Below are 26826 nucleotides of genomic sequence, written 5' to 3' on the forward strand. Positions count from 1 at the left end.
CCCCCCGGCCCCGGCTCGGCTGCGGCGCCCGCGGCGGCCCGGCCCGGCGGCGCCGGCATAAACTAAGTTGGGCGGGCGGCCCACGTGCGGCGGGGCCGGGCCGGGCCGGGCTGTCAGCGCGGGGGGCGGCGGGGCCGAGCCTTTGTCTCGGGTGGGGACGGCGTGGGCCGGGGCCGGTGCGGGGGTGCCACGGGCCGGGCGAGCCCCCCGCGGCCTCGCTCGCACCGAGAGCCGCACCGGGCTCCTGAAACTTTCACGGGTGTTACAGCCCCGGGTCCCGCCTGCCACTGAGCCGCCCCTCCGGTTTAACCCCCGGCCCGCTGCGGCTGCCCCGTGCCCGTCCCCTCCCCGCAGCCCTGACAGCCCCTGCGCGGCCGGTGCCACCTTTCCCCTGCCCTCCCCGCGCTCCCCGGCTCCTGCTATCCCTGCCTTCCCAAGGGATTCCCGTGGCAGGCAGTCCCTGCATCCCCTCCCGGAGACACCAGCCCCGTGTGAGTAGTCCTTGGCAATGTTTTCCTTTGTACACTGCTGTTTTGGAGAATTATCAATATTTATTAGTGATAATGTTCATGATAAATAATCCCCCACAGCAGGGGGGTTGGAGCTAGATGGTCTTCAAGGTCCCTTCCGACCCAAGCCGTTCTGTGATTACTTTCCTTGGTGTAATTGGGTTTTCATGCTTTCCTACTAGGTGGCAATCTCAAACCTCCTCCCTGAACAGTATGGTACACATTGGTTTGGGAGCTGCAGAGCTTCTGCTTCCAGTCTCCAAAGGTCCCTGGGAATAGCACCGCTAGCCAAAGGTTTGTATGGGGCGAGTGTGGGATGTGGGTCCTGTGGTGCCTCTCCCCGACTTGGAATCTGATCCATGACACAAGGCCCTGGGGTTTCACATCCTTCCCTAGCGTTTTTTTGTGTGGCTTGGAACCTTCTAGGTTTCCTTAGCTGTGGAGAAACGTGCTATAGTGGGGTTGGATTTGCGCATTGAAATACACGTGTTCTACTCCATAAGTCCTTCTTTGCTCATTTTATTCACCTCTTCTACTGCTTTGCCAATCTCAACCTCCATGTTTTCATTAGATTCCAAGCTTGGGGTTTAAGTCCTTTGCACAAGAAGGATGGAGTAAGGACAAAAGCCTTTACTTTCAGCTTTCCTCACAAGCTAGTTTACATAATTTCCTTTAATATCCTTTTTCTGTTTGTTGTCTGTGAACAGAGATAAGTTTAAAATTTTTACTTAACACCATTTATGTCATTTAAAAATCACTTCTATTGATAAGATGCATGTTTTCTAAAATCTGGTTCAAATTTTGCTTTATTTTGAGAAATTGTAGCTTTGTGTATGACAAGTTTAAGATGCAATTTTTTTGAGAAATACTTGAGTAGAAACTTGTGCTCCCATGGTAGCAAAGAGAGTAAATTGGCCTTTTACAGAACTTAAAGATGTACACAAAGCTTCTGAAAATGCAAGGTTTCTTCCAAGGAAAGGGTATTTTGGGATGCTGCAGATACCTGGGATTTATTTTGTCTCAGATTTTAAAACACCCTCGCCTGAAGAGGCGGAGAGGTGTTCCAGAGTGGGAAGGGGAAAGTCAGGAGTGATTGGCAGGCTCACTTATCTCTGTACAGAACTCAAGCGTGCCAGGTTAAGGATGAAGTGTCTTCCTTGCGGAAGGATTTGTGTGCCAGAAATTTTGGGAGCTGCATGGTGCCTAGCTCTCTCCCAGCTGGCACAAGATTTCCCACCCAAAGGAAGGGGAAGTTTCAGGTCCATGCCTTTTGCCAACTGCAGTAATCTGTGATGTTCCCAAAGTCCTTATCGAGTGCTGGGGATGTGGAGCGTATGGATAATCTGGGCTTCCAGGGATGTCACACCCAGCTGCGCTTCCTTGAGGGATGTGATTGTAAATTCTTACACAGCCCTCTGTGGACATTCATATCTGTGGTTTAATTTAAGAAAGAGTTTAAGCTCAGCTACAGCAAGGCACTCTTAAGCCAAGTAAATCTCCGTAGAGTGTTTTGCAGTAGATTAACCAAAGCAGCACCTCTGGGACTTGTCTGGAGGCACGACTGAGCTAAGGCTCAAAGACCACTGTGTCCTTGTGCTCCAGGCTGAAGTGATTTCTCATGGCCAGAGAGTTGTTCCCTGTTCCAGCAGCCTGGCCAGAAGGGTTGAGCTTTGTTTGGTTTGAATGTGACGCTTGATGAACTTTTAAACCCAACTGTAAATAATGAGAGCAGCCTTAAATCAGGGGCCTTTTGGGAAGGCATCACACAGCTTCTCTCTCTTCCTCTGTCTTGTCTCACAATCCTCCTCTCTGCCTGCACCTCTGCTCCCAGCTCTTCCCCCTTCTCCTGGAATCCTGCCACCCTCTCTGTCTCCCTCTCTTGCCGCTGGCTTTGGCAGCTGTTGCAGCCCAAGTCAAGTGAGCGTGGCAGGACTTACCTTGCCTGTGGGTGCTCCTTGCCAAGCAGGAACTGGTGCCCTGATAGTTTTGTTGACACTCTTCAGGGGTTTTTTTTCCCCTCCCTTACATACAGCATACATCAATGCACATACATTTGGGCTTTAAATGGAAAACATGTTAAATGAGTGGGAAGTCTCTGTATTGCACCAACTTGAAAATGTTTTGATTTAACAGGGGAAAAACGGTATCCCTGACATTAGTGAACACAAATGTTCGAGTGACTGTGCTGTCAGTTTTCATTATGCATCTCATCAGAGCTGATTATTGCTGTAGTAGGTCACAATGTTGAGTGTCCAAGTCCCCACTTCCCTTCTGGAGGGCTTAGGAAGAGATTGCTGGCTGGGAACACCATTTTTTGTGATGATTTGGATACAGTCCTTTATTCTGTCTTTGGGCAGTTTTGCCTCACATGGTTACCTAATTAAGAATTACCTCTGTTTCAAATAACCCTGCTTGGACCTGCAGTATTGAAATATTTACTGAAGACTTCTTTTATTTAAATTGCTCAGAATAGGGAGTCATCTCACTTTTCAGGCCTGTTTCTCTTGGGGCACCTGTTTGCTCCTACCTTCCTTCTTTGAAGGACAACTGAGTTCTTCAGATGTGAGAATCTGCTGAGAGATCTGCAGCAATTAGCTCTACAGAAACCCCAACCAAACAACAAAAACCCCTGTACTAATGTAACTCAGAACCTTTTCTGTTGAGGCTCGTGACAGCAGCTGGTTTTGGAGTAGTGATGCACCTGACAGGTTGAAAAGATGTCCCCTCCATGAGCTTGGGGTTGTGTAAAAGGTCATGCTTGTACTAGCTCTGCTGCTGGGGATCCCAGGAGAAGGGGGTGCTGTTTCCTACCATGCTGCTTGGGAGCAGCTCTACCCATAACTGGCCTTTGGGCAGCTGTGGTTTTTATCACAAATGTTGATGCAAATGAGTCTTACAAAGTTTGTCCATGGGGGAAATGTACCTTACAAAGTATTTCTTGTGCTTTTAATTGTAGCTTTCATCATGGGGGACATGAAAACCCCTGACTTTGATGACCTCTTGGCTGCTTTTGACATCCCTGACCCAACTAGCCTGGATGCCAAGGAGACCATCCCATCAGCTGGGGAGGAGACTGAGAATCACCTGAAGTCGTCGGGAATGTGCATCGATGAGAACGTTTCCTTGTCCCACTCTCTGCCTCCCTCTGATGCGCCTGTTGTGAGTGTGATCGTGAAGAACACGAGTCGCCAGGAGTCCTTTGAGGCAGAAAAGGAGGGGAATCACCTCGGAACCGGTCTGTTACACAACGGGTTTCGTGGGTCTGATCTGCCAGCAGAGGCTCATGCTTTAGTCCATAATTATGGCAAGTTTGAGTCAACTTTTATTAATGGTGACAGCTCCAGAGGTTACTCTGATAAACTGGACCAGTCCAAGTCAGAGCCTTTGCCAACATTTAGTCAGTTTAGCCCCATTTCCAGCCCTGAACCGGAGGATGCGTTCAGAGAAAACAGTATTGGGGATAAACCCAAACATGCCCAAACTCCCTATTTTCCACCACCTTCAATGTATATACCGACAGGAGCTTCAGTCCTGGATCATCTTAGGAAGGTGCCAGAACCTGAATTAAGCATGTTTGATCAGTACTGTAAAAAGGAACAGAAGATGGAAATCCATTGCCAGCCAGAGAATAGGCTGGAAATGAGCAGGAGAGAGCAGGACAAAGCAGCAGAGAGGTTTGTGGAGTCAAGCAAGGACTTGGTAGATAGCAACAGCTTTCTTGGAGAAGGCTTGGTGTTTGGAGACCTCCCTCGCAATAATTTAGGAGACAGTAAGGGGTCTGTGCCCGAGCTGAACGTGTCTTCGTCAGTCCCACCTCGGCAGAGGTTAAAACCAACTCATTCCAAATTGTCGTCCTGTGTGGCAGCATTAGTAGCTCTTCAGGCCAAAAAGGTTGCATGTATTCCAAAAGGTGATCAGCCAAATCTTACCAAGGAACCTGGTCCTTTTAAAGATGGGACAAAGGGAAGTCCAAAAATGCCCAAGTCACCAAAGAGTCCCCGAAGCCCCTTGGAGGTGGTCAGGAAGGCCAGCAAGCAGCCTGAGAGTCCTCGTAGTGTATGCAGTGACAGCAGTGGGAAAGGCTCTCCTTCCATGGCAGCTGGCTCTCCGCCAGCTATTCCCAAAGTTAGAATAAAGACTATCAAGACATCCTCTGGCGAAATTAAAAGGACTGTAACGAGAATTTTGCCAGAAAACGATGAGTTGGGCAAATCTTCAGAAGAGTCACCTGCGGAAACCTCCTCTGCTGAAGAGTTTATCAAATCTTTCCCATCCCCTGACACTAGTGCAGCTATGGAAAGTGAGGCTGGCAGGAATTCAACCAAAAATGGGGCTGCTGTGGCTATCCAGCTGTCAAACGTAACAAGTCCTTACTCAGACAGTATAAGGATGGATATTGCAAACAGTACGTGTACCGTGTCCTTATCTCCGCTGCCAAACTGCGGCAGCGGTGCCATAAAAGTGGGTGTCAAGAGGCAGCAGCAGGGTACGGCGACGCAGCCGTCCAATGCCTCCACCTCCTCCGGCCTTCTTCCCAAAGCCGTGCACTTGGCAAATCTCAACTTGGTCCCCCACAGTGTTGCTGCTTCTGTTACGGCAAAGTCGTCGGCGCAGAGGCGGAACCAGCCTCAGGTGACACAGATGTCAGTGCCGCTGGTGCACCAAGTCAAGAAAGCTGCTCCCGTTGTCATGGAGGCATTCCACAAAGTGCTGCACAGTGCCAACCCGGTGCCCATATATACTCCGAACCTCAGCCCTCCGCCTGACACCAGTATTAATTTACCTGCCTCTGGGTATTGTTGCCTGGAATGTGGGGACTCGTTTGCCTTAGAGAAAAGCCTGACTCAACACTATAGTAGGCGAAGCGTTCACATTGAAGTCATGTGCACACAGTGTTCAACTATGCTCCTTTTTTTTAATAAGTGTAGCTTGCTTAAACATGCACGAGATCACAAGAGCAAAGGATTTATCATGCAGTGTTCTCAGCTGCTCATGAAACCAATTTCCACAGACCAAATGTTTTCACTTTCTCCTTCAAGCTCTTCAGCCTCTCTGGCTCCTCAGACTTTGCACTCATCCTCTCCTCCACCCAAGTCCAGTGCTGCTTCAGGAGGTGGGGTGGGGATTTCTGTGAACACTCAGCCAGCCTTGCCTCTCTACCCAGACCCACAGAGGCTAATCCGTCATGGACTTAAGTGTTTGGAGTGTAACAAGCAGGAGCAGGATTATGCTTCTTTAGCAGCTCATTACCAGAGAACCTCAGAAGATAATGAGAGACTGGTAAGTCATCATTTTAATGTTGTTAGTTAAATCTCTCTGAGTTTAAAAAGATTGTCCTCAAGGGGAAAAAAATAGGTATGGTGGTGGCAAATGAGTCACTTTGCCTAAAAAAGTGCTTGTGGGGAGGATTTGGGATGCACATGAGCCCAGAAGTGTGAGTGTGAAGAGGCACTTAGTGTTGCTTGCTTGCCCTCTTTTTACCCTTTGCTAGTAAAAAGAGCATAGTAAGGAGACTGGAGATCCTCGAGTATCAAAGGAAGCTGCTGGAGATCAAAGATCTTTTGGATGAGGTGTGCACGAGTGCTGTAGGGGAGGATCAGCAGAGCATTATCTGAAACAGGTTTTTGTGCTCTAAGCGTGGCTGGAGGAGATCTGACACAGTTTAATGTTGCCTTTCCTGGAACTCGTGCCAAAACCTTCTGTGTAATGCTTTGCACATTGGGTGCTGTTGCTGCAGCATGGTCAGGTGTGTGTTGGGACGGGACTGTCCGAGAGCCGAGCCCTGTGGCACGGGGGATGGAGGGCTGGTTTGGGCTATTTTTGCCCTTTGGGTGGCAGGGGGGATGAGTGGGTGCCATGATTCCATAGGAGGGTTCAAGAGCCTTGTTAATGGCTTCCTGCCTTCCTCTTGTGCTGCCCTGCTTGTGTCTCCACCGCCTTGGTGGACCTCCCTCATACGTACAGGCAGAGAGTCGGAATCCCCTTAAAAACTCCAGCTTAGGATTCTCCAGATGAAGGGGAGGAGATGGTCTTCAGTGTGTACGAAGACCATATGCTTTGTTTATGGTTTTAATTTTGGAAGCCACAGTCAATCCTGTTTAAGTATTAACCAACCCTAAGTTGGAAGAAGAGGAGGAATCCTTTCTCCTTATCTCTTTGGATGGGGGAGAAAGCTTTCCAGGTCGGTCTGGCTGCCAGCAGAGCTGGCAGGCTCCCCAGTGCAAGGGCTCCACAAACAAGGACTCCGTGCCAACATTTTGGGGGGATGACCGGGTGTCTGCCTTGGCTGTCGTAGCACCTGCACACTCCAGAGCCTCTCTGTGCTCCTCGAATGGCTTGCAGGAGTATTGAGGTTGCTGTGGTCCCATTTAGGTGCTTTGTTATCTTAAATTCATCAGCCACAAAAAAAAAAAAATAGATTATGGCTGAATGGTTTTGATGTCATAAAAATTGGCAAGGCCAGAAGGGATCAGCGTGGCCACGTAATCAGTTTTCTTGCCCGAGGCAGCCCAGTGAGCACCACTCTCTGTCAACACCCCAACTTATTTTTCAACTATAATGCATTTTTAGGAAATGTCAGCAGTCTGGCATTAAAACCTCCAGGAGAAGGGATACAGTGAGTGCTCCAAAGTGAGCTAAAATGTTAATCAGCGGCATTAAAAATGTATTTCCTATTTCTGTTCTGCGATTATCAATTCAAGAGCTCCTTAAAGAGGGAAAGGATGTCTGATAGTAAGTATTTTTAGCTTGTAATCAAATAATTTATTCTGTAACTTAACCAAGAATAGAGTTTAAGCCTCTCACTTCAAGTTGTTCTGCTAGATATGAGATTATTTGTGCAGTATTTTTCTGAACAGAAGCATTGGAAAAAGAGGCTACTTTTGAGCTTGTGGAACCAGCTCCTCCCTGTTTGATCTTCCCATGCTAATGCTCCACCGGATGCATGCACTGCTCTGGGAGTCCTTTTCCACCTATCTGCTGTCCTCCAGGCTGCTCGGTGGTGCTCCCTGCTGTTCCCAGAACATCTGTTTCAATAAAGCTGTTACATTTCTAAAGGAAATAACACTTTGTGCCCATATGCCTGTAATTGTGTGCCTCTGGATTTAGCAGGAGCTGATGGAAACCATCCTGGTGCCTTCTCCCAGAACGCAGGGGTTTGGTGGCACTGGGCTGAGAGAGTAAAAGGATGGGTGAAATTGGGTGATTTCATAGGGATGCCTGCTTCTTTGAGCTGTCCAGGGGAGGAGGTGTGGATGGCCTTGTCATCCCTTGTCTCATGTGGGTAACACACTGTGTAGCCCCCAGCGATAATAAGGCCTGAGGAGATGAAGATTTTGCATATCGGGTATAAATGAACATAATAATGATATTAATCATGGTGTGGGAAGGCCATAGGTAAAGCTATGTTTTGGAATGTGCATCATAAACTCCTGGAACAGGAGAACAGGAACTGGCCAACCCCCTCCTGAGGTGGTACTGTGGATACCCCTGGCTCTCTCCATTAAGGAACTTAATTCCTTGGGTTACTATTTCTATTTTGATCAGGAAAAAGAGGAATGTTGGTATGAGCAGGAGAGGATCAAGTGACTGATTTCACAAACACTTTCTTAGATGGTTGAAAACTCTGGTTTCCATCTCCAGAGTTGTACCAGGACCCTTGTTTTTTGGGACAGGGGTAGAAATGAGAGGTTAGGAAGAAATCCTTCTCTGTGAGGATGGTGGGACCCAGAGAAACTGTGGCTGCCCCATCCCTGAGAGTGTTCAAGACCAGGTGGGATGGGCTTGGAGCAATGTGGTCTAGTGGAAGGTGTCCCTGTCCATTGCAGGGGGGTGGAACTGGATGATCTTCAAGGTCCCTTCCAACCCAAACCCTTCTGTGATCCTCTGACTATGAAACTGTATTGCTGAGGAAGGCACTGATGTAATGAACATCTTTTAGTGCCTCCCAGTAGTGGTTCAAAACCAGTGCACAGGGGAGAAGGTGTTCATTTATCTACTGGTACCTCTCACTAAAAAACCACAGTACACACCAGTCATGTACTGATGCTTGATCCAGAGCAGGCTGCCGTGGCTGAACGATCCGTCAGGATGCAGAGGTAGGGTGGTATTAACAATGGTGAGCAAGCTCGGACATGAATCACATCCCCAGATCTCAAGAGACTAATTATCTGGTGGTTATCATAATTTTATGCATTTGAGCAAAAAACAGTGTGTATTTCTTCCTCCATACCTGATGCCTTTCTCAGTGTATTGAAACAACAGTATGGAGAGGGATTGTCATTGTTTCTTAAAGCTAACAAAAAATTGCAACTCTGATAAATTTTTTAATATTTTTTTAATTTCTCCTTAATCCCAGAATTCAGGCACAAACTCTTTGCCATGCCTCCTTGAGAAACTATGAAGTACTGATATTTTCCATGTAAAACCATGCCTTAATTTATGCCTTTTGAAGAACTTCAAGAAGTATCAGGGCAGGTCCCCACTGTATCAGGCCAAAAGCTTTTAATCTGTGACTATTGAGATGTTTGGTACCAGATGGTCCCTAAAACAGAGGATTCTTAGAAAGGGTGGATGAATGTGTAATGTAAAGAGTGTCTTTGGCTGAAGGCAACATGTAAAAGCAGTTTACCTGCAGCACCTGGATTTGTACTAGAAGGTGGAGACCCCTGACCTATGGAAAATAAGCCAGGTGGATTTTTGATCGATGTTCTTGAAAGCTCTTCTGTTAAATGACACCAAATCTGGATTATTAATATGCACATCCAACGTGACCATAACTTGAGAAGCCAAACAGGCTTTGAAGTGCTCAGTTATGGTGCGTTTAACTCCAAAACCATTTTGGACCTTATATGGCACTGGCGTGGCACCTTGCTAAGAAGGAAGGGCTGATCCAACAAGGTTGATGGAGAAAAGAAGTAGCAGGAAAGAGACTTATTTTTCAATATGATGTTTTCAGTTACCCAGAAGCTGAAGGACAAGCACACTGTGGTAAGAGACCGGAATGATTGGATTGGAGAGGGGGAAGAGCCTAAGCTGGCTCTGCTCCATGAGAAAACTTATCCTGTGCTGATACTTAAGACTTCTCACTTTAATTGGAATTTCTTACCATGACTTTGTGAATTACTTTGACGTTTTCATGTTGCCCGGAGCTGTTTAAAAGGGGATTGTTGGGTTTTCTCTTTGTCCCAGTTGGTGGCTTGGGAAATACTTGGGTTTACATTTCTGCATGGTCTTGGTAAATCCCACCTTAATAGGACAGATAATGGGTAAATGACTTTCCTAGGTGTGGCCAAAATGAGAATGACATGGCTGGGTCACAGCTGTGTTGCAGAAAGAAAGAAAGATAGGGATGTGGTCTGGACAGCGGGGAAAGGAGAAGATTTAGAGCATGGGAGGAAGAGAGGGGGATGATACTGTGGTTGAGAAGGTGGAGTGGAAAGACCTTTAGAGAAATGATTGAGAGCTTGACCTTAATGTTGTATTTTAAACATGTACATGATTGCAGTTGCTCGCAGTACAGCAGGGCAATCCTACCTAGCTTACTTTGGTGAAGAATATGTGTAGGATGAGGGCAGTTCCTCCCAGCCAAACATGGAGGTGGGATCTCTGCATCTTATGGGGAGGATACAGACTGGAATAACCCACTTCAGAAACAGAAAGAACTGGATTTATTGGGTGGATGTTTTGAGTGGGTCATCATAACGGATCACGGTGACTTTGCCTTTTTGGCAACTAGTGAGGCCAATTCTGCAGTTTTTGCAACCTCGATGGGACCCAGGTACTGCTTTTCCATGGCTGAACTAAAGGAAGGAAGCAGCATGGGAATTTGAATAGCTGGTAGGTTGGATTTTGTTCAAACCAGAAGCTGTGCTGCATGTAGGCATTATGCTCATACAGATGTTCAAAAGGTGGTAGCAGATGTTTCATGTAACTTCAGGTCTGTTTGGTCTGATACAGTGGTGGTGTGTTCTAGAGCAAGATTTTTGGGGAGGGGAGAAAAGATATTTAAATAGCTGTAGTTTATACCAAATTAATCTGGCACACATATTTTTGGAGTAGAGAAATTAGTAGATCCTCATCTTCTTGATGTTCAATGAGATGGTTGTTAGAGTGCTATGTGGGCAATGGATGTACTGAAGAAGTTGTATTAGGAGGGTGGAGCAGAATCAGATAAAATCTGGGAAATAACTGCAACTGGGATCAGGTTCTTGTGAGATCTGAGGAATGGCTTGAGGTACCTTTGCAGTTAATGTTTGTGTTAAGGACCTTGGAAGCTGAATGTGTAGAAAAATTTGCTGAACCAAACCAACAAAGTAAGAAGTCATGGAAAATTGGGAATATTTTACAGGAGGACCCAGGTGATCTTGAAGATTGAGTATGAATGGGATGAAAAGCAACCAAAAGCAGGATATTTGGTGATGAGAAGTCCCTGAATGTCCAAGGTGACAGTTGTGCAGGAGATTTAAGTCAACCTGCAGCACCAGGCAGGGCTGTGGTAATGCTCCCTCTTGCTTGCCTTGAGATGGAGAGGAGTGTACTGTTTGTGTTTATCAGGATAGACAGGAAAAAATGAAGGAAGAAGGAGCAGAGAAATGGAAAGATGATCTCTTGTGGTGAAATGAAAAACCCATTATGAGTTTTGCTTGGCAAAGACCTGGTAAGTGAGAGTGGGTCTCCTTCAGCACTGGAGCAGACAAAGGATTAAGGTAAGGGTAGTGGCACTTTTTTTCCACCAGAAACTAAATCTGCCAAAAAGAAGCACTACTCTCAGGGATTGCCCTGGGCAGTTCATCAGCATCAGGCAGGGTTTTTTTAGCATTTTCAGGGCTCAAATTACAGGAAGGGAACAAAGCCCATGCAGGTCCTGGTGCCTGTATTTTGGATGTGCTTTTTGTCCTCTCTATCCACTCTTGCCGTGTATCTGGTGTGATGTTTGTAGAAAGGAGTTTTTAAATTTAGAGGCAGCAATGATGCAAGAACAGACTGAAATAGATTTACACTGAAAATTAGAGGACAGTCTGTAATCATCAGAGGAGTGAATTCTGAAAGAGGTTTGCAGCAGAAGTAATGGAACAAAAGACACAAACTGGTTTTGAGATGGAGCCTATTTGTTTTCTTGGCAAGGACAGACCAGTGCACAATAACATGTGCAAGAATTCAAAGTACTTCCTGACCCTCTTGGGCATAATTGTCCATCTACTGGTAACCAGAGATGTTTAATTCTTTTTTTCCCCATCCCTTTCTTTTTTGCCTTGGCCACCCAAAATCCACCGAGGTAGCTAAGAACTCAGATAAAGTACAAAATATAAACTAAGGACCTCTGAATTTTCCTGAACCTTTGTGGTTTTGTTCTCCCTACTTTTTTCCATGTTCTTTTCTTTCTTTTTTTTTGTCCAGTAAGAATTTTTTCAATGAGTTATGACGTATCCTGTTTACACACCACCTACACTAGAGTTATTTAAAAGCAATTTTATTGCTGCCTTTTCTTTTTCTTCTTCCTTTCCCCTCTTAAATCAATGCTTTATTATTTATTGGCTAAAACTTGACAGTAGCTAGTAGGACCACATGCTGCCCTGGTAATTTCCCAGCAGCAAAAAAGAAAGGCAGCAGCTGTATTTTTGCTATTTTTCTCTTCCTTCCCCCCCTCCCAAGTTCATGTTTTAATTTAGAAAACAAGAGAGTTGAAAATCAACAAAAAATTCTCTTGGCCCGTAAAGCACTGCTTTCTCCCTCTCCCAAACCAAGGGTGATTAATGCAGTCCTTAGGTACAAGCAAGGATAGATTTTGTTTTATATGGAAATTTTCCCAGTGGATTTTGTAGAAGCAAAGGGATGGAAGATGTTATGATTGAAAGCACATTGGGGAACGGAGCTCCAGGCAAGGATCTGCTGGGAGCACAGACAAAGAGATGAGTGGCAGGAGAGCAGAGCCTGCACCCTGAGGCCACACCAGAGCATGGGGTGAGGAGGAGGAGAGGCTGAGGAGGAAGAAAAGCCGGGGTGTGGCTCCATGGTCTGCTTAAATCAGTGTGTGATCTGTTGCCACGAGGCAACAATCCCACCCTCTCCTCCCCCACCCTCTCCTACCCCCCACGCCTGCCTGCATGGCCCTGGTGCTCCTGCATCCCCCGGGGACTGGGAGCAGCTGGGGGAAGAGGAGAAGAGCAGGGGTGTGAACTGGGGGCCAGGACATGTCTGAGAGCAAGGAGGAGGGAACAGCTGGGACAGAGGCTGGGATGAGAAGGAATGGGAACTGAGGCTGGAAGCTGGTGTCTGCTGGCACTAACAGGAAGAATCCTGCTCCCACATTCTTTTTCCATGGGGTCACCAATGGTGCTGCCCCAGACAACCTGGAGAGTATCAAAAGTGACTGCAGAGCTCTGGGGGTGATGGGCAGGGCCATGAGAGCCCCGGTGGTGGTGGTGGTCTGCTCAGTCCTGCCTCTCAAGTGTCTAATGCTGATGCACACGCCGTGGGGAATAAACACAAAGAACTGGAGAACCAGAGACGTTGTGGCTGCCCCATCCCTGGAAGTGTTCAAGGCCAGGCCTGGAGCAACCTGATCTAGTGGAAAGTGACTCTGCTCATGGCAGGGTGTGGAATAAGATGGTCTTTAAGGTCCCTTCCAACCCAAACCAATCCATGACCTGTGTGCTGTCTCAGGACTCTGGTTGTGTTGGCGTTGAGGGAAGTGATGGGATGTGTTGCATGACTGGAGTGTTGTGATGGAGGGACACAGGCTCTTTGGGAAGGACAGACCAGGAAGACAAGGAAGGAGGGGTTGTCCTGTATGTGAGGCAGCAGCTGGAGTGCCTGGAGCCCTGCCTGGGGATGGGTGAACAGCCAGCTGAGAGCTTCTGGATTGGGATTGAAGATATGGGTGACATTTTAGTGGGTGTGTGCTGCAGGCCACCTGGCCTGGAAGAACAGTGGATGAGGCTACCTACAGACCTCACATTCACAGACTGTGGTCCGTGGGGGACATCAGCTATCCTCATCTGTGTTAGTGGGACAGCCTGGCAGGATGTCAACAGCCCAGGAGGTTCCTGGGCAGCTGTGATGATCATGTCCTGAGCCAAGTGATTCCAACAGAGAAACCAGGGAGAGGTGCTCAGCTGGACCTCATACTCATCAGCAAGGAAGAGCAAACTGAGGGTATGAAGGCCAAAGGCAGCCTTGGCGCTGGCACAGATTGCCCAAGGAGGTTGTGGAGTCTCTATCCTTGGAGGGCGTTCAAAAGCCACCTCGTCACGTTCTGTGCAACCAACTCTACATGACCCTGCTTGAACAGGGGTGTTGGATGGCCACATGATCTCTGTAAGTCCTTTCCAACCTCAGCCCTTCTGTGACTGCCCACTGGGTGGAGGAACTCACTGGCTTAGCATAAACCAGTCATGAAATCCCAGGAAGCAAGAACCTACTGGTAAGAACTGGTCCTGGGAGAGGCTGTTGGAAGGGATGAGTGGAGGCGTTTACTGTGTATCTTCCTTCTGGAGCAGGAGCAAGTAAGTGATGGGTCAAGTAAGAAGGGAATCACTGAAAAAGCAAAGTGATTGGTGAAGATCACAGCAAAGCTGGTGTTTGAACACCTGTGGTGCTGTTTTTGATGGGATGCAAGGCACTGAGAAGTGCAAGGTGAGAAGAAAGAGCCGGAGGCTGCGAGATGAGCATCACCCCTGACTGACAGGAATCAGCCCTGCAGGGTGGAGGGAAGAGCAGAGGCCTTTAATGTTGCCGTCCTAAGAAAAGGGAGGGAGTGTGTGCCTGTGGGGTCATACTGGTGACTTGAAAGTGGGGATGTGAAGACTCATTTAATCCAATATATGAGAGTTTTAGCAAGTGGGAGTTCAGAATTCTGGTTGGAACCAGGTGCCCACCCAGCCTTCCTCCTCACACTCTTCCCCTGTTCCCTTTTAGAGTCCTTCCCATGGGAGACAGTCCTTCACCAAGAGCTGCAGTGTGAGTCCTTTCCACAGGCTGCAGTTCTTCAGGATCTGCTCTAGAATGGATCCTTTCCATGGGGTGCAGTCCTTCAGGCAAAGACTGAAGCAGTGTGGGTCCCCCATGGGGTCCTAGGTCCTGCCAGAAAACCTGCTCCATGGACTCTCAGAGGGCTGCAGCTCCTTCAGGGTGCTGTGGTCCCTCTGTGGTTCTTCATGAGTCAGAGTGGCACAACCTGTTTCAGCATGGATTCATGGTGTTTTGCAGGGGAATCTCTGCTCTGGCACCTGGGCTGTTTCTCTCACATCTTCTCACTCCTCTCTCCCAGCTGCTGCACAGCATCTTTTACCCTTTCCTAAGTCTTTTATCCCAGAGGTGCTGTTGAAGGGCTCAGCCTTGGCCAGCCACAAGTCCATCGTGGAGCTGACTCCGTCCGACCTGGAGGCAGCTTTGGGTGTCTTCTCACAGAGGCCACCCCTGCACCCCCCACTGCCAAAACCTTGCCACATAAACCCAGCACAGTGGGTCAGAAAGAAAAGATGTGGAAACTGAAATTCTTGAAATTACAGCTGAGATCATAAAGAGAAAGGAGCTACAGACTGAGCAAATTCAGAATTAAGCTGATTTGATGCAACATTGTCTTAAGATCTGTGATGCTGGTGGCTTTTGCCATTGCAATTCCACTTTGTTTCCTAAAGCTGTCGAGTTTCTAGATTTACTGATGTTTTAGCCAGGGATTTTTCCATGTACACAAAAATGGATTTTGTGTTTTTTGAACAGCCTTAGTTTCCAGGGATAAGGTTTTAATTGAGTGCCTTTTTGAGGCTTAAGCATCCTGGTGTGTTGGGATGATTTAGATGTGTGTAGGAGTTGGTCTTGGTGAAGGTCTGAGAAGGACACTGGATTTGGGAGTGTTGGGAATTTAGTGAGGTTCAGGGATACAAATAAGGGAGAACAAGGTCGATGGGAGGAGGTGGGATGCAGTGATGAGGCTGAGGATGAACAGATATGAGGGGGAGTGAGCTGAAGGTATCAGATGAGAAGATGGATGGGAGTTTGGGATTAAAGGGTGTGTCGTGGTCATGTCCTTGGGCTGAAGGTCAAGCAGACTCCCTCAGGGCAATGGTGCCTTAGGCTGACAAAATGGATAACTATAGCCAAGGAAATATCAGTATCTGCTATTAAGAGTGTTTATTAGGATAAAACCTCTGTGTTAGGACTGGACTTGGCCTGTATTCTGTCACTGAAGCTTGAACGCATTGATTTTAGGGTATCAGTTGGGTTCTGAGTTTTTCTTCTTCAAATTAACAATCTTGAGTTTCTGTTGTAGGGTTATTTTTCATCTATAAATTAACAGGTTAATGCAGTGATGCCTATTCATCTAGAGAGAGCGTGACCAGGAGCGTAGTTCAGTTATCACAGTGACAGCAAAAGAAATTCTCTGCTTGTTGCTTCTCCTCACACTGGTGAAATATTGTGTAGCAGTGCTGTCACCTGGATGATTGAAATCAGTCAAAATCATCCTCCACGCATCTGGCTCTTGGCTGTAGCATGGCCCAGCACACAGTCATCCGGCTGGGATGCAGGAAAAGAGCACAGAGGGGCAGAGGGAAAGCACATCACCAGAGCCAGCACATCACCACTGCTGGAGTAGCTCTGCTGAGGGGTGTAGGCTGCTGCCTCTGATCCCAGCCAGGCTGTAAGGGAGAGCTCAGGTGAACTTAAAGGTTAGCTTTAAGTAGTAATTGGTCATTATTTTTTTTACAGTAGGAGGATCCTGCTAATCTCTGTCTGTGATCCCCTGGCTGTCCCTGCAGCTCTGCCTGAAGTAGAAAAATTAAAGCTCACAACAGGCTGGATTTGGGAAGAACTGGGGCTTTGGGGCACCACTGGTAGGGGATTTTTGGTTTGAATATATAAAGGACAAGCACTCTTTAAAAGGCTAACATTCTGCAAATATGATTTCTGTTCCCTTCTGACTGTTTCACTCTGAGACCTTAGTTGTTTTTTTTTTTATTTAGAGATCATTTGGCTTATGACTCTTCTCTTCTTTCCTAACCCTAGTCCTGTACCGTAGGGTTGGTGCCCAGGTGTTTTTAACTGGAACTCTGTGACGATCATATCAAGGAGGACCCTTGTATTCTGGGGGCAGCTCTTAAGTGGACATGAGCTTCATCACCATCACTTAAATCTGTAAAGCAGCAGGACTAAAACTGATGTAACATTTCTTTGCTTGAGCTGAAACCAGTTCCCTTTTCACAGGTACCTTCCAGAGCAAAACTGTGTGTTAACTATCCATTCCCTGATTTACCAACACCTCTGTGGTCACAGGGTTGGGTTTAATAGACAGACTTTTTCTGAGTAGTGTATTTTTTCAACCTTCACTCTATTTCAGTGAATATTTAATTTTTTTCCCCTTCTGAAGAAGCTAATAAGTAAAAATGGGAATCAACTCAAGTATTCTGAAACGGCTGAGCTTCTGAGCATTTGTGTGTGTGTGAATGTGACTTGTTGAAGAAAAGCCCAAATGAAATGTGGCAGGCAAACCGGAATTAAAGAAAACTTGTAATAAATAACTCTTGATTAAAGCGTAGGCTATGGGAGTATATGAAAAACACAGACATTACACAACTCAAAATCCTATCCTGGTAACATGCTTTAGAAATAACTGACTAATGAATGTCTCAAATTGCTGCCAGACTTCTTTGAAAAGTCATGGAAAACTAGGAGAGAGATAAAAATGTGACATCTGGAACCAAGTTACAATTTCTCCTACAAAACAGAAGAGTTGCAAAAGTAAAAAACACTGTCTCCGAGAGGAAGCCTTTGGTGGGGAAGCCCACACACCACTGCAAGTTGGGTTCCGGTGTCAAACGGGTGAGCAGAGCCTCCTGTGATTCCCCCTGGGCAGGTTTCTGGCCTTGTGTCTTCCTTGGGAAAAGGATGAGAGTGAGCACAAAGATACCAGTTATAATTTCTTCTCTTCCTGAAACCTTCTTCAAGCTCTACTTTATTCCTTGGTTGATTCATTTTATTACCTGGTCACTCAGTCCTGCATGTTCTTTTTGCAGCCCTCGTCGTCAGCCCTTATCTGTAAATTGCTGAGTTATTGGGTCAGGGTGCTGGTTTTGGTTGTGGTAGAATTAATCATCAAGCTTTGCTGTTTCACTTTCCCAGATACTTTGAGGTTATTTTGAAGAGCCCAAATCCCATCAGGACTTCCTGGGACCTTCCTCCATCAAAGGACATTCCTTTCTTCTTTATTACTTACTTATCCAAGCAAAAACCTTCTTCTCTTAGCTTGGTTTCCTCAGAATTTTAAGTTTAATGGCAGCTTACTTTCCTCAAAATCCTTTAGTGAAGGATGATGCAAAACTGTTTTGGAAATCCAGGCAGCCTGAACCTGTTGTGGCTCAGATCTTCCTCGCCTACGTGGTTGCTGACTCCTCTGGAGAGCCCTGATGGCTCTGTAAGGCCAGATAGACGAAGCTGCCTTGACTTTTCCCAAGTCCAAAATTAATGCTGCCTAAGGATGACAATTTTCCTTATTCTTACTAATACATCCTTGTGACTCATTGCTCTTCGTTTTGTCTGTTTACTCCCCAACTTCTTGATTCTTCCATGAAACAATCCGAGCTCAGAGGCTTGGGCTGGTTTTTGTCCCCCTGCAGAGTGTGGTGTCAGCATGGGAATCCTTCCAGCTCCTTCCCTGGCATCTGCAGGAGCAATGAATTCATTTAGCCTTATCCTTACCAAGTCTTGCTTTTTGTTCCCCTATTGTGTGTCCGCACTCTCTGGCAGCTTCCTGCCGAGCCTCAAGGAGGTAACCACAGTTTTGATGCCTCTTGTAGCACTCCTCAAACTCTTCAGCCCTCCATTAGCATATTTTTGGTCCCTGCAGAGCCTTTCCTCCTCACTGCTCCTCTGCACATCCCCAGGCAGCAGAGCCCATGCTGGAGCTCATCAAATACTGGTTTTGGCATATTTTAGATCCAGCCCGAGCACATGAAGAGCAGTGAAAATTCAAGTTTTTAACGTGTGCTGATTGATTTTGGGAGCAGTGGGTATGACATGCTGGGGAGGAAGAGGTGAGCCTCAAACTGACTTAAAATCGAAACTGAATTGGCTTTGACAAGGCAGGATATGGAGAGTGTTTCTTGCTGAGCTACAAGGGCAAATGTGCTTTCAGATTGTGGCTGTGCTGAGTCTGCCTTAAACACTAGTTGGGACCACAGCAAGAGGAGCCCTCTTTTAACAGCACCAAGGAGATAAATTTTCCATTGTGAATCTCAAGCCAGTTAGAAAAAATACCATAAAACAATAAAACTGCCCCAAACATTAATTTCTTCCTGCAGTTCTAACTTGGGGATTTGAGAGTGTGTTGGAGGTCCTGCTCAGCTCCTCACAGAGAGATCCTGGAGACTTTTCTATTTCCTATTCTCGCATTCCCATGGCTCAGTAGCACTGTTTTTCTTTGCTGAAATTAGGGAACTTCTGCAGCATTTGAAATGCTCTTGAGTTTTCTTGAATTGCATTTGGGTTTGTGCATGGGGGTCCTACCACATTTCTTCCACTCATTTCTCTCTCTCCTGGGGAAGGCTTTTCTTCTCTAAACTTAAGTTTGCAACACATCCCAGATCATGTGCCTGTAGCTTTTGATGCATTTGGCAATTTCAGTTTCCACCTTCAATAATTCCCTTCTGCCCCATGAACCTTTCAGGTTTGTCATAGCTTTGTGTTTTATTATAAGTGATGCTTTCTCTTACCTGCAGTGATTTTGACAGTTCCCTGATGGATGTTATGTAGTGGAGCATCACAGAGATGCTGTATGAAATCACAGTGATACAGAAAAGGCAGGTGGTCATTAATTTTATTTTATTTCTCAGTCAGATTTCGGGTCTTCTGTCCTGGGTTTCTGCTCTGGCTGCCAGCAGCAAAGTCCACATAAATTATTTAGTTAAATTACCTGATTTGATAATCCGTAATTAGCTGCTTGCTGTAGTTCATTCTGAAGCTAGAGGAGTGATTTTGTGCGGGATTATTAATGTCTGAAGAGAGATTGAGCTCCTGGAGGGCTCAGGGTGGGCTAGTGTCTAATCCCACTCAGGCATCCAGTAATGTGCGTCCTGCAGAGGATGAGTAGCTGCTCCTGGGCTTTGAAGGAGTACAGAGAGTCAAGACACTCGTGAAAGGGAGCAGAGATTTGACAGCTGATGAAAGTGGGATGATACATCCACATAAAAAACTTTACATTTCAAGTAAACGATGCTTCTGCAAAATGGTTTTGATAGTAAATATGTGGGGAAAAGTGGATTTCATAAAGGATGAAACAGGGAGAGAAAGAGTCTTTGCATCATTTCTACTCATCAAGAAGTTTCTGTAAGGGGGAAGCACACATAGTTTGTGGTCTTTGAAAGTTCCAATTTCATCTGATCCAAAGAAATTTTGCAAGAGACACAGCAGTGATTTTGGTGGGAAAGGAGCACACGTTGGGACTGCACTGCCTTCAGCAGCAAGGGTTTGGAGTCGGGCTGTAATGGAGTTTTTCTGCTTTTTTGAGCTGTTTTGGTGCAGCGTGGGGGCTTGTTGAGAAAAGTGCTCTCCTCCTCAAGTCGAGAAATTCTCTTAATGCGGAAATGAAAGTGCTGAGCAAGTGGAATGTCATCAGAGCTCAGAGGTGAAAGATTTTATTTTCCTTTTTTATGGGAAAAAAAAAAGGAAATAAACCACAGAGGGCATGGTTTAAACATGGATACTGTTACTGAGAATGGCTAACCGTGGAGGTTGTTGTGAAAGATGATAAGGAGAGTAGCCAAAGACTTCGCAGAGTTAATGCTGCTGCTGAAGGAATGTGCTGGAGCCGCCTCTAAACCTGAAAGTTTTCTAGGGTGAATTTGGGGCTGGGGGGAAAAGCCCCAAGTAGAGAATATAGCTAATATAACCTTTCTCTCCTCAGACGTGTCTAGTGTGCCAGATGATGCTGCCCAACCAGTGCAGTTTCTGTGCCCACCAGAGGATCCACGCGCACAAGTCTCCGTACTGCTGCCCGGAGTGCGGGGCCGTGTGCCGCTCGGCCTACTTCCAAACCCACGTCAAGGAGAACTGCCTGCACTACTCCCGCAAAGTCGGCTTCAGGTGTGTGCAGCCCCACAGGGCCTCTGCCAAGCTGGAACTTCTGTTTTTGGAAAGTGGTGGTAGTGGTGGTGAAGTTGTGGCTGCTCCTGTCCCGGCTCTGCTCCCTCACAGTTTCTTTGTGTCCCTTCTCACTGGCAGAGCAGGAGACTCACATCCTGACATGGGATAAATGCGACTTAGCAAAAACCAAAACATCAGTGTGTTATCAACATTATTCTCATTTTGAATCCACAACACAGCACTGTACCAACTACTGAGAATAAATTAACTCTATTCCAGCCAAAACCAAGACAGCCATCTCTGGAAGTGTCCAAGGCCAGGTTGGACAGGGCTTGGAGGAAGCTGGTCTAGTGGGAGGTATCCCTGACCATGGCAGGGGGATTGGAACAAGATGAGTTTTAAGGTCCTTTCCAACCCAGACCATTCTGTGATTCTAATGAAATTGGATGTAGCCTGGGCCTGATGTGTTTTTCTGCATGACAAAAAACATTTAAGTGGGAAATCACTAACTGAATTTCAGGGAGGTTTCTGAGAGCAGAAGTTATTTTGTGGCATCTCTGAGCTGAAAGGCACTTGTATGGAATTCAAGTTGCAGTCGGCTGTCTCAGGATTGATATTTACAGCAAAAAGATTGCAGATCTTAATCCTCTAAATCTCCTTAAGGCTTGAATTTATATTTATGTCTGTTGTGAAGACTGAAGATGTATGCCTTCATGGCAAGGACTGAGATTATTTCCTTCTATGCCCCTGCAACTCTCCAGACAATTCTCATGAGCTGAGACAGGTGGAGGAAGGCTCCCAAGGTCCTGGATGTGGTGCAGTGTCTTTTCTCCAACCAAATTGTTTGCTCTAATATGTTACTTTTCCCTACAAGCCTTCCCTCTTTGGCATGTTGAGATCACCCCAGCTGCAGCACAGCTCTTCACACATGAGGATTTGCTTGGGAGATGAGATTGAGATCTTTTGAGTTTCCTTAAAGTTCTGTTTTTTGTCTTGATTGCCATTAAATACTTTAAGATTTCAAACGAACAGGGCAATTTCTGCCCTTGGAGCTGTTCTTTTAAGATGTCTGCAAATTCAGGAAGCCTCCACTGTGTGGTTTACTCTGAAATCACATTGGGGTTTTCAGGGGCTTTTTCTTTCAGCTGTGAAGACAAGAGGCACATAACAAACCAATTCTGAGTTTAATTATATGCAGATAAGGTTTTTTAATGTGGAATGTGATTTGAGGAGGCCCAGCTCACAACAGAGAATTAATTCCATCACAAATTAAATGGCTGTGACACTGGGGCTCTTTGAAAATTACTTAATCTGGGAAGGAGGAAAGCTGGAGAAAAAATGTTTTCCCTGAGATGGAAAATTGGGAATGGTGTAGAAAATTATCCATGGGTTTGATGCAGTTTTTGGAATTACAGTGGCACCTGGGAATCCAGCAACAAGAGCTTCCATCTGTCTACAGATGCGCTTAGCAGATACCTGATCTCTGTGCCAGGGACATTAATGAAGATCTAAACCAAGGCAGAGTTCACAAATGATACTTGTGGATTTTTTTAGCTTTACCCAGCTTCTCTAGAAGCTAAATTTCTTTAACTTCTCCTCTAATTCACATCTGCTCAAGCTCATCTGGGAAAACTGAGTCCACTAGACAGGTGAACTTGTGGCTGTGCCATCCTTATTACCCTGCCTGTCTCTGCTGCAGGGTTGATGGCATTGGCATTTTTGAAATCAGAAAAGAGACGTTTTGATTGCAGAACCATATCTAGATAATCTGTGGTATCTGTCCTGTGGTCACCGAGTGACTTTACTTCTTTCCTTTCACTTTTGTTACTTGCAGAGCTGAAAAACTGAGGAATTCTGTAAATCCCTCCCAGGATCAGCTCGACTTTTGTTGCTTCTCTTTATATCCCTATTTCTCTTGAATTTCTGGTGCATCGGTTTGGTTTTCGTTTTGTGATAAGCCCTTATTCTCTCTCCTTTTCTGCCAGTACCCCAGTGCATTCAATTAAATTTGGGATGGTTGTTTGGTTTGGGGTTGAGTCACGGCTAATGATTGCAGTGAAAATGAGAACGGGCTTCTGCAGTTAAAAATGAAACCCAACAAGTCTGTCCTAAATGCTCCTTTCCTCTTGGCTCTAAGTGTCACTTCCCCACCTTTTCCAAGCCCCTTCCAGCTGTCCCCACTGATCTGGAACTCATTTGCCTGCTTTGGTGCCATTTGGAGAGTTGAGGGGCTGGAAGGTGATGGCATAGGAAGTGTTCAGAGAGTTAAGACAACATCTTGTAGCTTTATCTCCTCTCACAGGATGCTTTCCAAGACTTTTAGCCACCCCTCCTTGCCCTGAGGGATCTGGGAGTGCTGGGATGATAACAGAATTTGCAATTTGCAGGAATTACATGGCAAACCTCTTGACATCCTCCATCCACTTTGTTCAGCTAATTAGTTTACTTTATCAAACTTTGTCCTTCTGGCACTGGGCTTCTTAATTACTAAGTGACTGTTGTTTAAGCTTACATTTACTGTAAATTAAATTAACTTGTGATCATTTGACCCTGAGTTAGTGCTTATTTCATCCCTCATTCTTAATGAAGTACTTCCCAAAACCAAGCATAATGCAGAACCATTTCCTGGTAGTTCAGGGAGTGTTTGTGGAAGGAGCCCGTTGGATATTCCTGGAGGTACCAGCCATTCCTTGCTGCCAGGATTAGCATTTGTTCCTCCATTTATACTTGAGGAATTATTTTTCCATAATAACGCGGTTCCTGGTGTTACTGTGCTAGAAAGTCTCTCTCTCTCCTTGTCTCACATGGATGAGGATTGGGCTTGAAGGCAGAGCTGCCCCATCAGAATGTTTTCATGCTCCCCCAAAGACGACACTGGCTTCTGTCACCGCTTCCCTCTCAAACACTAAGAAAACAACATTTCTGTGTTTTCTTAAAGTGAAGGGGAGAGGGTTTGGCTCCTTTCGGGCTGGCTTCTGCCTAATGATCTTTTGAAGTGTAACTTCAAAGCTTGGGCTTGTTTCCTAAACACTGTTGGGAGGCTGGTTCTGAGGGAAGGATGTTCCAGCGGCTTGTTTGTTTTTGATATGGGCTTGGAGCTGTTCCAGTTATGTGATAGCTGGGGTCCATCTGCACCAAACGCAGACCTGACAGCACCATGGGCAAATGCAGCCCTCAGAGCAGAGGAAAAAAGGTATTTATGAGGAGGGGATTATCCCCTGCGTGTCTCATGCATCCCACTATCCCTGAACTGCCCGGCTGAGCTCCTCTGCTCTAACGGAGCACATGCAGTGCTGGCTTAAGGAGGTATGCACTGTTGTCATTGTCGTGGAATCTTCTTAGGAGAGACTGTTCTGGTCCCAGGTCAGCAGAGCTGCACCTATGAGATGGTAAACCCTGTGGCTGGTGTTCCTGAGGCAGATGAGGGCAGGTGTCTGCACCCTCATGTGCCCTTGGAGTGTTGGAGCGTGGCAGGCAGATCTCGGGTTGAGTATTAAAGTTAAACACGGTAAGGCTGCTGATTGTTGCCATCTTGTGGGAGTATAAGGCAAGACCTGTCGCAGGTGTGTGTTGAGAAGAGAGGCAGGCTGGGACCAGCAGGGTGGCCCTGCACTCCTCTTGGCCATGTTTCCAGCTGCCAAGAAGAATCCTGTGACTCAACGTGCAACCTCTGCTCCCCTCTCTCTCTCCTCCCAGAGCACCCACCCAGCTCTCCCAGACAAGCACTTTCTAGGCAGCACCTATATCTTAATGATTTTAATGATCTTAATCAGTTCCTTGGGTGTTTCTGTTGCTGTTTTCAGTATCTTTGCTGTTGCTGTCGTGATATTCTAGAGCTTGGTGACATGAGAAGCAATTGCTGATGTTTTCCTAGCTGGATATTCTTTCTCTTTTTATTTTATACTGGGGACTAGCTGGTATTTGTGCTGCTTATTGTTACCTGAAGATCTCACCAGGTACTTTTATTGTAATCCTTCACTTGTACCTGTGCTGGAATTGGCTTTCACAGGTACAGGGCTGACATTCTGCTCAACCACATCTTCCTTATTTTTGGGGTTGTTCTAGTCTCTGAAGGTTTCTTTTGTAGATCTTGTTTGCTTGTTTCTTAACATGTGGTTGTGAGGTCTGCCCAGAATTCTTGTATCATATTCCTCCTTGACTCTTCCACGTTAATATGTAAGAAACCAACCAAGGACCTGCCACCACCTAGTCCTTGCTTCCTGGTCCTTTCCTTGTGTGATGGTGTGGCTGTAACTCAGCTCTTTTCCATACCTCCCACAGGTGCATCCATTGTGGAGTTGTCTTCATGACCCTCGCCATGCTCAAAGTGCACATCCACGAGAAACACTGCGAAGTCTTCCACAAGTGTTCTTTCTGCCCCAAGGCCTTCAAGTCAGCTGACAGCACCGTGGCTCACATGGCCAGCCAGCACCCAGCAGAACCTCACAAGGCTACTCAGTAAGTGGTTTGGCTTTATCTCTTCTCCTCCTTTGCTGGGTAGCTCCAGGATTCCCCCTTTCCCTCCCAGTCTTTTTTCTGGTTTTGGTTTCCGTACTCGTATAAGATCAGCTGCTGCTTTCTCTGTTCCGAGCCAGAGCATGCTCTCGTTGGTACAAACATGGTCTCCTGGGCAGGAGGAGAGGAGTTTGGGCTGGGAAGAGCTGAACATCCATAAAAAGAACTTAATTGTCACGTCTTTGTCCAGCAGGACCCACAGTGGCACCTCATGGTAGATGGCTCCAGGGCAACTGCTGCATCTGGCACTCGAAGAGGAGAGTTACCCCGTGGAGCATTGCCCCCAAAAATCACTAGACAGAAACCTTGTGATTTTTCTACTCTGTAGCTTTTCCATCCAGGGCTTGAGCTAATGCCAAAAATGGATGTTTTAAGGGAGGAACTATGGAAGGGTGGGATTGAGAGCAGTGTGTAGCCAGCTGGAATACTTTGGGTTTGCTCCCATCTGTCTGTGCTCACACACACACACACACACACACGTAGTTATGCATATGCACAGAAGTAAACTTATTTTTAGCAAGCTGTGGTATGTGCCTGAGGCATTTTGTTGTTCTTCCCAGTCGAGTTACTGGTTCAGTTTACCCAAGTGAGTGTGTCTTGACAATACACGGAGAGCACAGCCCTCCTCAGAAGCCTATCCCTTTCTGGAGTTGCTAAGTTCCACTGTCGTCTTAAGGAAGAGAGATTGAATTTACTTTCTTTAATTGTTTCAGGGTGATCTACAAATGTTCTTGTGAGACAGTCTTTAACAAGAAGAAGCTGCTCCAGGAGCACTTCCAGCAGAACACCAACAAGTTGTTAGTGGGAGTGTTTAAGTGCCCACAGTGTCAGCTGGTGTATATGCAGAAACAGCAGCTAATGCAGCATGTTAAGGTAGGTAACCTCCCCCCCCGACTAGTGCAAGATCCTATTCTTTGAGTTTACATCAACCATGTGAGAAAATTGCTTCAAGAAGTGGAAGATTCTTGAGGAATATATTAGTGGAAAAACAGACTACGGTGATGTACAGGATCCAGAAACCACTCTGGAGTGGTTTGTGTTAGTTCATATTAATGCAGGCAGTTCCTCTCATCTACGTGTATTTTAACTGTATGACAAAGGCTTGTTTATCACAAGATGGTTTGGGTTGGAAGGGACCTCAAATCTCATCTTGTAACACCCCCTGTCATGGGCAGGGACACCTTCCACTAGACCAGGTTGCTCCAAGCCTCGTCCAACGTGGCCTTGGACACTTCCAGGGATGGGGAGTCCACAACCTCTTAAACCCAGAGAAGGGATTAAATTAGAGTGGCAGCATTATCTTTGGCTGGCAGACAGGGCGAATTATTCTCTGCCCACAGTGTTAATCCATTTGTATAGTGAAAGCTGAATCTGCCTCTTTTGGATGCTCACCTGGAGAGCTTTGACCCCTTTGCAGCTGCCTCAGAGAGGGCTTACATGGCATTTAACATCCTCAGTCCTTGGCTGCTCTGAACCACACCAGCCTACAGGAGAGGAGTGACAGAGGCAGAAATGACTGCCCTGGAGGTACCAGCCTTGCAGATCTGATTATCCTATAAATGTACAAGTGCCACATTTTTCTGTTATATAACTCAGTATGATTCTATGTACAATGTCTAACAACACTGCCATGGAAGTCCTCTCCAAAGAGTTCTTGGTGGCATTCTGAAGGAAGAGCTTGCAAAGTCTTCTTTCCCTTTGATTGGGATAAAAAAGGACATATTTT

The 26826-nt window shown here is 46.3% G+C and overlaps 1 protein-coding gene across 1 annotated transcript in view; it reads left to right on the top strand.

Annotated features, from left to right (window-relative positions):
* The first annotated feature begins 190 nt into the window (after positions 1–190).
* ZNF592 (zinc finger protein 592) overlaps positions 191–26826 on the top strand; it is a 36116-nt gene continuing 9480 nt past the window's right edge. Inside the window, exons 1-6 of the mRNA XM_027657740.1 lie at positions 191–491; positions 692–803; positions 3466–5789; positions 20407–20585; positions 24867–25043; positions 25814–25973. Coding sequence (XP_027513541.1) covers positions 3474–5789; positions 20407–20585; positions 24867–25043; positions 25814–25973 — 2832 coding nt within the window. The 5' untranslated portion in view covers positions 191–491; positions 692–803; positions 3466–3473. The remainder of the gene's footprint in view (positions 492–691; positions 804–3465; positions 5790–20406; positions 20586–24866; positions 25044–25813; positions 25974–26826) is intronic.

This window comes from Corapipo altera, unplaced genomic scaffold (genome assembly GCF_003945725.1).
Source record: "Corapipo altera isolate COAL_440 unplaced genomic scaffold, ASM394572v1 308, whole genome shotgun sequence".
NCBI lineage: Eukaryota > Metazoa > Chordata > Aves > Passeriformes > Pipridae > Corapipo > Corapipo altera.